Source organism: Rhinoraja longicauda, chromosome 10 (assembly GCF_053455715.1).
Source record: "Rhinoraja longicauda isolate Sanriku21f chromosome 10, sRhiLon1.1, whole genome shotgun sequence".
NCBI lineage: Eukaryota > Metazoa > Chordata > Chondrichthyes > Rajiformes > Arhynchobatidae > Rhinoraja > Rhinoraja longicauda.
In genome coordinates this window covers 5,328,329-5,341,613 of record NC_135962.1, presented here as the reverse complement: position 1 = coordinate 5,341,613, position 13,285 = coordinate 5,328,329, and the positions used below count along the sequence as shown (strand labels likewise).

At 46.0% G+C, this 13,285-nt stretch overlaps 1 protein-coding gene across 1 annotated transcript in view; it reads left to right on the top strand.

The window, feature by feature from the left end:
- Positions 1-13,285, top strand: part of LOC144597568 (1-phosphatidylinositol 4,5-bisphosphate phosphodiesterase beta-2-like) — a 134,507-nt gene that overhangs the window by 17,732 nt on the left and 103,490 nt on the right. Inside the window, exons 6-8 of the mRNA XM_078407054.1 lie at positions 2,244-2,297; positions 4,620-4,695; positions 12,834-12,934. Coding sequence (XP_078263180.1) covers positions 2,244-2,297; positions 4,620-4,695; positions 12,834-12,934 — 231 coding nt within the window. The remainder of the gene's footprint in view (positions 1-2,243; positions 2,298-4,619; positions 4,696-12,833; positions 12,935-13,285) is intronic.

The window sequence follows — 13,285 nt, the reverse complement described above, 5'->3', positions numbered from 1 at the left end:
GATGGAATCACAGAGGCGGTTCCTCATTGAATACACTTCGCCAAGTCTAGTGTGCGGTCACTGTGGGGAAAGTGTGCAGTCACACCGTATACGCAGCACAATGATGTTATATTCCCACGGTGGCGCAGCGGTAGAGTTGCTGCTTTACAGCGAACGCCGCGCCGGAGACCCGGGTTCCATCCTGACTACGGGCGCTGTCTGTACGGAGTTTGTACGTTCTCCCCGTGACCTGCGTGAGTTTTCTCCGAGATCTTCGGTTTCCTCCCACACTCCAAAGACGCACAGGTTTGTAGGTTAATTGGCTTGGTAAATGTAAAAATTGTCCCTAGTGGATGTAGGATAGTGTTAATGTGCGGGGATCGCTGGGCGGCGCGGACCCGGTGGGCCGACGGGGCTGTTTCTACGCTGTATCTCTAAACTAAACTAAACTAAACACTGGACTCCAATTCCTACACCTTGATAGGTGGGTCCCAGGTAGATGGGGTGGTCAAGAGGGCTTTCATTAGCCTTCATTAGTCAGAGCATTGAATACAGAAGTTGGGAGGTCATGTTATCGTTGTACCAGATATTGGTGAGGCTGCATTTAGAGTGTTGTGTTCAGTTTTGGTCATCTTGTTACAGGAACGATGTTAAACTGGAAGGGGTGCGGAGAATATTTACGATGATGTTCTTCGAGCCATAGGGAGAGGTTGAGCAGACCAGGAATTTATTTCTTGGAGCGCAGGAGGACAAGGGGTGATCTTATAGAGGTGTAGGAGGGTTGGAGAGGCTAGATGCGGGAAGATTGTTCCCGATGTTGGGGAAGTCTAGAACCAGGGGTCACAGCTTAAGGATAAGGGGGAAGTCTTTTAGGACCGAGATGAGAAAACATTTCTTCACACAGAGAGTGGTGAGTCTGTGGAATTCTCTGCCACAGAAGGTAGTTGAGGCCAGTTCATTGGCTATATTTAAGAGGGAGTTAGATGTGGCCCTTGTGGCTAAAGGGATCAGGGGGTATGGAGAGAAGGCAGGTACAGGTTACTGAGCTGGATGATCAGCCATGATCATATTGAATGGCGGTGCAGGCTCGAAGGGCCGAATGGCCTACTCCTGCACCTATTTTCTATGCTTCTATGTTTCTATAACATCTGAGAGGAATAGATTGGGTAGATGCACTCAGTATTTTACCCACAGCAGGGAAATAGAGAACCGGAGGTCATAGGTTTAAGATTGGGAGGGGGGAGGAAAGATTTATTATGAACCCGAGCAGCATCTTTTTTGACACAAAGGGTGGTGGGTGCATGGAACAAACTGCCGGAGGAGGTAGTTGATGGAGGTATCATCACAACGTTTAAGAAACATTTAGACAGGTACATGGATAGGATAGGTTTAGAGGGATATGGGACAAATGCAGGCAGGTGTAGATGGGGCGCGTTGGTCGGCGTAGGGAAGTTAGGCCGAAGGGCCTGTTTCCGCCCTCTATGACTCTATGACCTTTCAAAACAATTTGAATGTGGACTGCAATTCTCTACGTATTTTGAGGTGCAAGTGAAATTTGTTTTGTGATGTATAAAACCCCTGTCCCACTTAGGCGATATTTTAGGCGACTACAGGCCCTTCGGCCCATCGAGTCCACACCGGCCAGCCACCGACACCGACACCGACTGTCGCGTGTACGGCCGTGAGTCGTTTCCAAAGAGTCGTAGCGTTTCTCTGGTCGCCGCTGGATTTTGAAATGTTTAAAAATTTTTGGCGACTGTTGGTTTGACGCCAATGAGCGTAGCTTGACGTCTCCTGACGGGGGCGCTGTCGTAGGTTGTCGCCAGGTGACGTAGGTTGTCGCCGGTGCTGTCTTCGGTCAATTCCATTGGCGACCGCCTACGTCAACCAGCGACAGGTACCGGCGTCAAAACCGGAGGCCAAAATGACGTGAATTGTCTTCAGTTGTCGCCGACAGGGTCGTAGCTTGTCGTGGGTGGATGTAGGTTGACTTCAGTTGTCGTAGGTTGCCGCCTGTGTGATCCTAGGTTGACGTAGGTCGTAGGTAGACGTCCTAAGTCGCGACGATTGGGTCGCCGGTTGTCGGTGGCTTGCCGTAGCTTGACGTCGACTGGGTGGCAGGTTGTTGTAGCTTGTCGTGGACATTGTCGTAGGGAGGGATCCAGTCTCCGTTTTCTCGGGGCGGTCGCCCAAGTGGGACAGGGCCTTAAGCAATCCAGTTCACTGCTGAATTGGTGATTTGATTCTTTCATTTTACTCTGCAGGTACACAAAGATAAAATTATTTGTGAATGAAGAGAGAAAAATTCCAGTGAAAAAGTACGGTGACAATCAAAATATATCTGCAAATGTATGAAATAGTACAATATCTACCGAATAAGTGAATATTGCCGTGTACAAGATATCTGAATTAGCAAACTATTTTGTGAATATTTAACAATATTTGATGCAACTAATTTAGTGGCTTCTTGTAATTGAATAAAACAGGGGTGGATCGTTGGCGCAGCGGTAGAGTTGCTGCCTTACAGCGATAGAAACCCGGGTTTGGTCCTGGCTACTGGTGGTTGTCTGCACGTTCTCCCCGTGACCTGCGTGGGCTTTCTCCGAGATCTTCGCTTTCAAGATTCAAGATTCAAGATTCAAGATAGCTTTATTTGTCATCCAAAAAAACGATTTTTTTGGACGAAATTTAGTCACCCACAGTCCAACAATAAAAGCATTAAATTAGGCAGATTACACAATAAAGCATTAAAATAGGCAAATTACACAACCCCAAAAACACACAAAAAAAGAAACATCCATCACTGTGAGTCTCCTCCAGTCCTCTCCTCACTGTGATGGAAGGCCACAATGTCTTCTTCCCTTCCCCTGCCGTCTTCTCCCGTGGTCAGGTTGTTGTGGTTGCAGGCCCACACTGCAAAGATGTACAGATTTGTAGGTTAATTGGCTTGGTAAATTGTGTGTAGAATAGTGTTAGTGTGCGGGGATGGTTGGCCGGTGCGGACTCGATGGGCCGAAGGGCCTGTTTCCGCGCTGTATCTCTAAACTAAACCGAACTAAGCAGACCAATGAATAATTCAATTTAACATCGACGCTCCAATAATTCAACTCAAACACAAATACTCTGATAATGCTTCTTAATACTAGTACACCAAAAATTCAGCTCCAAAAACTGATGCTCTAATAATTTAACTCAACGCTGTCACCCGTAAGTTAAATACGGGGTTGTTGCATTTTTAACCAAGTCCCGATATGAGCAACTAATCAATGGTAAATTTCCAACGTGGTATCTAAAATGCTGGAGTCAGCATGTTCCTTAAAAGCAGGAAATGCTGGCAGCCCTCAGTAAGTCAGGCCATATCCTTATGAAGGGAAACATGGTCAATGTTTCAGGTTGGAGACTCATCGTCAGGATCTCCCTTCTTCTACTGTTCTTTGAAGATAGACACAAAATGCTGAAGAAGGGTCTCGACCCGGAACGTCACCCATCCCTTCCCTCCGGAGATGCTGCCTGTCCCGCTGAGTTACTCCAGCATGTCGTGTAAATGTTCGATGCAAACCAGCATCTGCAGTTCCTTACCACACATTTCATCTGCTCCATTGCGAAATCTCCTCAAGTCGTGGCTACTTTGAAGACGTGTAGAGGTTAATTTAGAGATAAAGCGCGGAAACAGGCCCTCCGACCCACTGAGTCCGTGTCGACCAGCGATCCCCGCACACTAACACTATCCTCCACACACTGGGGACAAATTTATATTGACACAAAGCCAGTTAACCTACAAACCTGTGCGTCTTTGGAGTGTGGGAAGAAACCAAAGATAGACAATAGGTGCAGGAGTAGGCCATTCGGCCCTTCGAGCCAGCACCGCCATTCAATGTGATCATGGCTGATCATTCTCAATCAGTACCCCGTTCCTGCCTTCTCCCCATACCCCCTGACTCCGCTATCCTTAAGAGCTCTATCTCGCTCTCTCTTGAATGCATTCAGAGAATTGGCCTCCACTGCCTTCTGAGGCAGAGAATTCCACAGATTCACAACTCTCTGACTGAAAAAGTTTTTCCTCATCTCCGTTCTAAATGGCCTACCCCTTATTCTTAAACTGTGGCCCCTTGTTCTGGACTCCCCCAACATTGGGAACATGTTTCCTGCCTCTAACGTGTCCAACCCCTTAATAATCTTATACGTTTCGATAAGATCCCCTCTCATCCTTCTAAATTCCAGTGTATACAAGCCTAGTCGCTCCAGTCTTTCAACATATGACAGTCCCGCCATTCCGGGAATCAACCTAGTAAACCTACGCTGCACGCCCTCAATAGCAAGAATATCCTTCTCTCGTAGTTTCCGGAGGAAAGATCTCGGAGGAAACCCACGCAGGTCACGGGGAGAACGTACAAACTCCGTACAGACGGCGCCCGTAGTCGGGATCGAACCCGGGTCCTTGGCGCTGTAAGGCAGCAACTCTACCGCTGCGCCACCGTGCGGCCCTGGCACCTCCTCCTCCATCTGACCAGAGTTCTGCCATGTCTCCCTCTCCCTGGAGTCTGAAGAAGGGTCTCGACCCGAAAGGTCGCCCATTCCTTCGCTCCAGAGATGCTGCCTGACCCGCTGGGTTGCTTCACCTGTTATTTTTGTGTCCGCAGTATTTACCAGATGTTTGCGGCAGACAGGAAGCGGGTGGAGGCAGCACTTACCGCCTGCAATCTCCCGAGTCAGAAGGTGAGAGACCTTCCCACTGATGGGGGTCTGCTTGTTTGGTTCAATTTAGTTTAGTTTGGAGACGCAGCGCAGAAACAGGCCCTTCGGCCCACCGAGACCGCACCGACCAGCGATCCCCGCACATTAACACTATCCTGCACACACTAGGGGCAATGTTACATTTACACCAAGCCAATTAACCTGCAAACCTGCACGTCTTTGGAGTGTGGGAGGAAACCGAAGATCTCGGAGAAAACTCACGCAGGTCACGGGGAGAACGTACAAACTCCGTATAGACAGCCCCCGTAGTCGGGATCGAACCTGAGTCTTAAGCGCTGGAAGGCAGCAACTCTACCACTGCGCCCATTGTTTAATTGAGTTCCAGTACTCGGGAGAACAGCGGTGAAGCTTTCCCAGAGAGCAAGGGCTCGGGGAAGGTGGACATTCAATCCTGAGTGAAAGGACTGCTACTGAAAGAAGATGATCACCAATACACACAGGGTCTCTTGTGTACTCCCAGAGCGAGGGAATTCTAGAGCCAGGGGACATAGGTTTGAGGTGAAGGGGGAACGATTTATCAGGAATCTGAGGGGTGACTTTTTCCACGCAAAGGGTGGTGGGTGTACGGAACCAGCTGGGAACCCATCAGTCTGCCACATCAGGATCTTCTGGAGATCTTGGGCTGTAGTGTTGAAGGTGAAGCCACTCTTTGTGGATTGTGCTCATTTCTGGTCACCCTGCTGTGGGGAAAGATGCCACGAAGCTGGAAAGAGTACAGAGGGGATTAATGAGGATGTTGCCAGGACTCGAGGGCCTGAGCTGCAGGGGAGTTTGGGGTTGGCTATAGGTCTTCTTTCCTCGGAGCGCAGGAGGATGAGGATTGATCTGATGGTGTATAAAGTCACGAGGGGAGTAGATCGTGTGAATGCACGCCGTATCTTCCCCTGTTGTTGGGGAGACAAGAACCAGAGGACATGAGTTTAAGGTGGGAAGGGAAAGGCTCATTAGGAACTTGAGGTGTAACTTTTTCACACAGTGAGCGTGTGCATATGGAATGAGCTGTCACAGGATATATCATATCATATCATATATAGACAGCCGGAAACAGGCCTTTTCGGCCCACCAAGTCCGTGCCGCCCAGCGATCCCCGTACATTAACACTATCCTACACCCACTAGGGACAATATTTACATTTACCCAGCCAATTAACCTACATACCTGTCCGTCTTTGGAGTGTGGGAGGAAACCGAAGATCTCGGAGAAAACCCACGCAGGTCACGAGGAGAACGTACAAACTCCTTACAGTGCAGCACCCGTAGTCAGGATCAAACCTGGGTCTCCGGCGCTGCATTCGTTGTAAAGCAGCAACTCTACCGCTGCGCTACCGCTCAACGATATAGTTGAGGCGGGTTCTATAACAGCATTTAAAAGGACATTTGGACAGATACATCCACAGGAGAGGTTTCAGGGTCAAATGCAGGTAAAGAGGACGAGGTTGGATGGGGCATTTTGTTTGGCATGGTTGAGATGGGCCTGTTTCTGTGACTCTTTGACTCCCTGACTCTTGGCTGGTGAGAAGGGGTGGGCTAGGATGGTGTAGGTGGGTCCAAAGCCACTGACTGGAACCGTGTTGATGTGTACCATGGCCAACCCAGTTCCCAAAGTGTGGAAGCAAGCCCTTCGGCCCAACTTGCCCACGCCGACCAACATGTCCCATCAGACCACAACCGAATGCAACACTCCAACATCTTATACAACTGTCACTTAACATCCCAACTTCTACACTCAGTATTCTGTCTGATGAAGGCCAATGTAGCAAAAGCCTTCTTGACCACCCCATCTACTTGAGACACCACTTTCAAGGAGCTATGTACTTCTCCAACTTTAGATAGTTCCTCTGTCCCTCTCTTCCCCTCCTCCTTCCCAGATCTCCCTCTATCTTCCTGTCTCCACCTTTATCCTTCCTTTGTCCCGCCCCCCTGACATCAGTCTGAAGAAGGGTCTCGACCTGAAACGTCACCCATTCCTTCTCTCCTGAGATGCTGCCTGACCTGCTGAGTTACTCCAGCATTTTATGAATAAATGCACTCCTAGATCCCTCTGCTCCCCCAACCCCTGCCATCCACTGTGAAGTCCTGCCATGGCTTGACTTCCCAAAATGTAACACTTCACACTTATCTCCATTAAACTCCATTAACCATTCCTCGGGCAACTTGCCCAACTGACCATTGAGTCATAGAGTTATAGAACCTTACAGCATGGAAACAGGACCTTCGGCCCAACTTGCCCACACCAGCCAACATGTCCCATCGACACTAGTCCCACCTGCCCGCATTTGGCCCATATCCCTCCAAACCTGTCCTATCCATGTACCTGTCTAACTGTTTCTTAAACGTTGGGATAGTCCCAGCCTCAACTACCTCCTCTGGCAGCTTGTTCCATACCCCTACCACCCTTTCCGTGAAAAAGTTACCCCTCGGATTCCTATGAATTTTTTTCCCCTTCACCTTGGTCCTCGATTCCACCACTCTGGGCAAGAGACTCTGTGCATCTACACGATCTATTCCTCTCATGATTTTATACACCTCTGTAAGATCTCCCCTCATCCTCCTGCCTCACTGAGACCCTTGCACTTTTTTTAATGTGCACTTTCTCTGCAGCTGTAACATTATATTCTGCACTCGTTGTCTTTTCTCTTTTATACTTCCTCATGCCTCCTGATAGTATGGTATGGTACCTTTGTGCTCACGCACGCCATGATTTGCCTGAACATCACCCGAAACAAGGTTTTTCGCTGTATCTCGTTACATGTCTGATCTGTTAGGATAACATGCAAAACAGTTTTTCACTGTACCTTGGTACATGTGACAATAATAAATCTAAGCCTAAACATGAGAATAATAAACCACATTCAAAGTGTTTTAACATTATCTGCGGCCAAGAGAGCAGGCAATGTGACCTAGAATGAGGGGCGGGTGATAAAAGATTAAATCACTTAGAAATAATTTATCATAAAACCCATGTGGCCTAACTTCGCTCTCAGGGTGAAAGAAAAAAGTCCTTCAGGCGAATTCTGTTCCCCAAATTTAATTAGAAACATAGAAAATAGGTGCAGGAGTAGGCCATTTGGCCCTTCGAGCCACCTCATGGATGATCATCCAGAATCAGTACCCCGTTCCTGCTTTCTCCCCATATCCCTTGATTCCGTTAGCCCTAAGAGCTAAATCCAACTCTCTCTTGAAAACATCCAGTGAATTGGCCTCCGCTGCCTTTTGTGGCAGAGAATTCCACAGATTCACAACTCTCTGGGTGAAAAAGTTTTTCCTCATCTCAGTCCTAAATGGCCGACCCCTTATTCTTAAACTTCGACCCCTGGTTCTGAGGTAAACACAAGATGCTGGAGTAACTCAGCGCGTCAGGCAGCATTTTGGGAGAAAAGGAATGGGTGACGTTTCGGGACGAGACCCTTCTTCAGACTGATGTCAGGGGAGGGGGTGGGACAAAGATAGAAAGTAGTCGGAGACAGGAAGACTAGTGGGAGAACTGGGAAGGGGAGGGGAAAGAGAGGGAATGCAGGGACTATCTGAAGTTAGAGAAGTCAATGTTCATACCGCTGGGGTGTAAACTAACCAAGCGAAATATGAGGGCAGGAACATCATATTTCGCCTGGGCAGCTTGCAGCCCAGTGGTATGAACATCAACTTCTCCAACTTTAGATAGTTCCTCGTCCCTCTCTTCCCCTCCCCCTTCCCAGATCTCCCTCTATCTTCCTGTCTCCACCTACATCCTTCCTTTGTCCCGCCCCCCTGACATCAGTCTGAAGAAGGGTCTCGACCCGAAACATCGCCCATTCCTTCTCTCCCGAGATGCTGCCTGACCTGCTGAGTTACTCCAGCATCTTGTGAAATAAATACAAGCGAAATATGAGGTGCTGTTCCTCCAATTTGCGCTAATTTAATGTTATCCTCCAACATTTCCGCCACCTCCAACGGGACCCCACCACTGGCCACATCTTCCCATCCCCTTCCCTTTCTGCTTTCTGCAGAGACCGTTCCCTCCGTAACTCCCTGGTCCACTCATCCCTTCCCACCCAAACCACCCCCTCCCCAGGCATTTTCCCCTGCAACCGCAGGTGATGCAACACCTGTCCCTTTACCTCCCCCATCAATTCCATCCAAGGACCCAAACAGTCTTTCCAGGTGAGACAGAAGTTCACCTGCACCTGCAACCTCACCTATTGTATCCGCTGTTCCAGGAGTCAACTTCTTTACATCGGCGAGACCAAGCGCAGGCTCGGCAATCGTTTCGCTGAACACCTCCGCTCAGTCCGTCTTAACCAACCTGATCTCCCGGTGGCTCAGCACTTCAACTCCCCCTCCCATTCCCAATCTGACTTTTCTGTGCTGGGCCTCCTCCATTGTCAGAGTGAGGCCCGGTACAAATAGGAGGAACAGCACCTCATATTTTGCTTGGGCAGCTCACACCCCAGCGGTATGGACATTGACTTCTCTAACTTCAGATCGTCCCTGCTCTCCCTCTCTATCCCCTCCCCCTTCCCAGTTCTCCCACCAGTCTTCCTGTCTCCGACTACTTTCTATCTTTGTCCCGCCCCCTCCCGTGACATCAGTCTGAAGAAGGGTCTCGACCCGAAACGTCACCCGTTCCTTCTCTCCAGAGATGCTGCCTGACCCGCTGAGTTACTCCAGCATTTTGTGAATAAATACCTTCGATTTTAACTGGCATCTGCAGTATTTTTCCTACCCCTGGTTCTGGACTCCCCACTCCCCCTCCCCCCATCGTTGGGAACATTTTAATTGCACTGCGTGGAGTCACATGGTGGTTTGTAAGCTCGACTAGATGTCAAAGCGGAAAGTATCTCAAACATTCAGAATTAAGCTTGAAATTGGAAACATGGACACTGGAGGAAAAGGTACGTAAACCTGGAACCAGTGCAGTTAAGATTCATTGCCCTAGATCAAATTCAGATATTTATGGCTACAACACTAAACATACAACCAATAAAATTTCTTTATATGCGGATGATGTATTAATATATATTACAAAGCCAGAAATTAGCATTCCGAATTTATTAAATCTCATAACTCAATTTGGTTCATTTTCAGGTTATAGAATTAACTGGTACAAAAGTGAAAGTATGCCAATAATGGAGCATAATCCGGCCATACTTCAACAATTTCCTTTCAAAATTGCCTATGAAAAGTTTAAATATCTTGGAATTTACGTGACTAGGAAATATACTTCTTTATTTAAATCAAATTTTCCTCCTTTACTTGCAAAATTACACAGAAATATCCAATTTTGGAAAACACTTCCTATATCATTAGTTGGTCGTAGTAATGCTATAAAGATGATCTTTCTTCCACAGCTACTATACTTATTTCAAGCAATTCCGATCTACCTTCCAAAAAAGTTTTTTAAAAAAATGGATTCAATTGTTACTAATTTTATTTGGGACTACAAGACTCATAGAATAAATAAAAGACACTTATGTAAGTCTAAAATTAATGGAGGAATTGCTTTACCTAACTTTTTATTTTATTATTGGGCGGTTAATATTAAAAATATAACCTGCTGGTTGGATGATTCTGATCAACAACCGGATTGGTTAAAGATGGAGAAAGAGGATTGTTTACCATTCGATATTGGTGCGATCCTCTTAGCTCCAATAAATTTAAATAAAAAAACATATGGAGGTAATCCCATTATACATAGTGTTATCCGTACCTGGAAACAATTAAAGCTTACGTTAAAATTGAGTAAATTATCTGTTTTCCTTCCTTTTGCGAATAATCCTTCTTTTAAACCGTCTGTCTTAGATAGAGGCTTTGCTCAATGGAAAAGTTATGGAATCAAAAGGGTGGGAGATCTTTATCATAAGGGAACTTTTCTTTCGTTTCAGGAGTTACAGCAGAAGTACGGATTACATGTTAATAATTATTTTAGATATTTACAACTTAGAGATTATGTAAAATCACACATGCAAGAATATAAGTTTAGAGGTCCAGAAACACTTGATGTATGCCTGAATCGACATTATAACTCAAATAAATTAATATCTTTTATTTACAATATTCTCCTTGACATTGACATTCCGTCATCAGAATCTTATAGACGAGCATGGGAGGACGAATTGAATCAATTTATAATGCAAGATATATGGGATGAAAGTTTACAACATATACATCAATGTTCATTGAATACTAGACATTCCTTAATACAATTTAAAATAATACATAGATTACATTATTCGAAGACGAAATTAAATAGGATTTTTCCTAGTATCTCTCCTATGTGTGATAAATGTCAATTTCAAGAAGCTAATTTAACTCATATTTTCGTAACTTGTATAAAAATGCAAAACTTCTGGTTGGAGATTTTTAAAATAGTTTCTAAAGTTATTAATAAAAAATTAGATATGGACCCAAAATTAATTATATTAGGATTATCAGAACATACTACAAATTTTACAGTAAGTCAGGTACATTTTCTTGATTAGTCTAATAACTGCGAAAAAACTAATACTTAAATTTTGGAAAAAACCAATAACCCCCACAATTAAAATGTGGACTATGGAAATGACAGAGACCCTGCATTTGGAAAAAATAAGGTTTGCCTTAATCGACAAACCTGAGTTATTTTTAAAAATATGGTCTCCATTTATTGAATTTTTAGAAAAGTAAATGGGTTTGGCACAGGACTAAAATAAAAAAATAAATAAAAATTAAATAAAAAGTTGAAACTTGAGTTGGGGGTTGGATGTACAGCTGTGGTTTTTGTCTCCCGGATCTACTCCCGTTAATTTTTATTGTTAGATCCTTTTTTAAAAATTTTTTTTTAACCCTCTTACTCTCTCTTCCCAAGTTTATAGTTTTATATTTTTATTTTTACTTTCTCTCTTCAAAAATTTAAAAATTGAAGCTATGTAAGAACTTTGTAACAAATGTGTTTTTTTAAAATTTCGATTTGTACATATGCTTTTTAAAAAATAAAAAAGAAATAAATAAAAAAGATTCATTGCCCTGACACGGCAGCCTACCATGTACAACCTTGCCAAGCGTTTTGTTGCCTTACAACGCCAGAGACCCGGGTTCGAGCCTGACCCCGGGCGTTGTCTGTGTGGAGCTTGCACCTTCTCTCTGTGACCTCGTGGGTTTCCACCGGGTGCTCCGGTTTCCACCCACAGCCCAAGGACGTGTGGGTTTGTCGGTTAATTGGCCCCTCTGTAAATTGCCCCCAGTGTGCAGGGAGTGGGTGAGAAAGTGGGACAACATAGACAATAGGTGCAGGAGGAGGCCATTCGTCCCTTCGAGCCAGCACCACCATTCAATGTGATCACGGCTGATCATTCTCAATCAGTACCCCGTTCCTGCCTTCTCCCTGTACCCCCTGACTCCGCTATCCTTAAGAGCTCTATCTAGCTCTCTCTTGAATGCATTCAGAGAATTGGCCTCCACTGCCTTCTGAGGCAGAGAATTCCACAGATTCACAACTCTCTGACTGAAAAAGTTTTCCCTCATCTCCGTTCTAAATGGCCTACCCCTTATTCTTAAACTGTGCCCCTGGTTCTGGACTCCCCCAACATTGGGAACATGTTTCCTGCCTCTAATGTGTCCAACCCTTTAATAATCTTATACGTTTCGATAATATTTAATAATCTTATACGTTTCGATATAGAACCAGTGTGGACAGGTGATCGATGGTGGGCGCGGACTCGGTGGGCCGATGGGCCTGCTTCCATTCGGTATTTCAAAACCAAATTAAATGACACTCTTGACCGATGAGGTTGCAGACAATTTCCTGTCTCCTCTGCTGAGGGCCAAGCATAAGAACAAGAAAGGGACACAAAATGCTGGAGTAACTCAGTGGGACAGGCAGCATCTCTGGAGAGAAGGGATGGGAGACGTTCCGGGTCGAGACCCTTCTTCAGACTGACGAAGGGCCGTGGTCAGAAACGTCACCCATCCCTTCTCTCCAGAGATGCTGCCTGACCCGCCGAGTTACTCCAGCACTTTGCGTCTATCCTCGGTGTGAATCAGCACCTGCAGTTCCTTCCTGCACACGAGAACAAGGAAGTTGTGCGCAGCTGTGACATGGAAGCTTGTTAAACGATGTGCCTCTTTCTTCCTGTCCCTGTACAGACGGACTTGATCAACCCTGATGAGTTTACAGAACTGGTCTTCATGCAGTTTATTGCACAGTTGTGCCCGCGGCCTGAGATTGACCAGATCTTCGAATTAATGTGAGACGCTTTATAAACTGTGAAATCTCCCCCTTCCCATTCTTGAACAGAACGTGTTCTGATATTATCTAAGCTGGGAGGGTGCAAAGGAGATTCACCAGGATGTTACTTGGGCTTACAGGTTTAAGTTTAGGGTTTTTTTGTATACGGCGCGGAAACAGGCCCTTCGGCCCACCGAGTCTGCACTGACCAGCGATCCCCACACATAACACTGCCCTACACACACTAGAGACAATTTACGTTTATGCCAAGCCGATTAACCTACATACTGTACGTCTTTGTAGTGTGGGAGGAAACCGGAGATCTTGGAGAAATCCCACGCAGTTCACGGGGAGAACGAACAAACTCCGT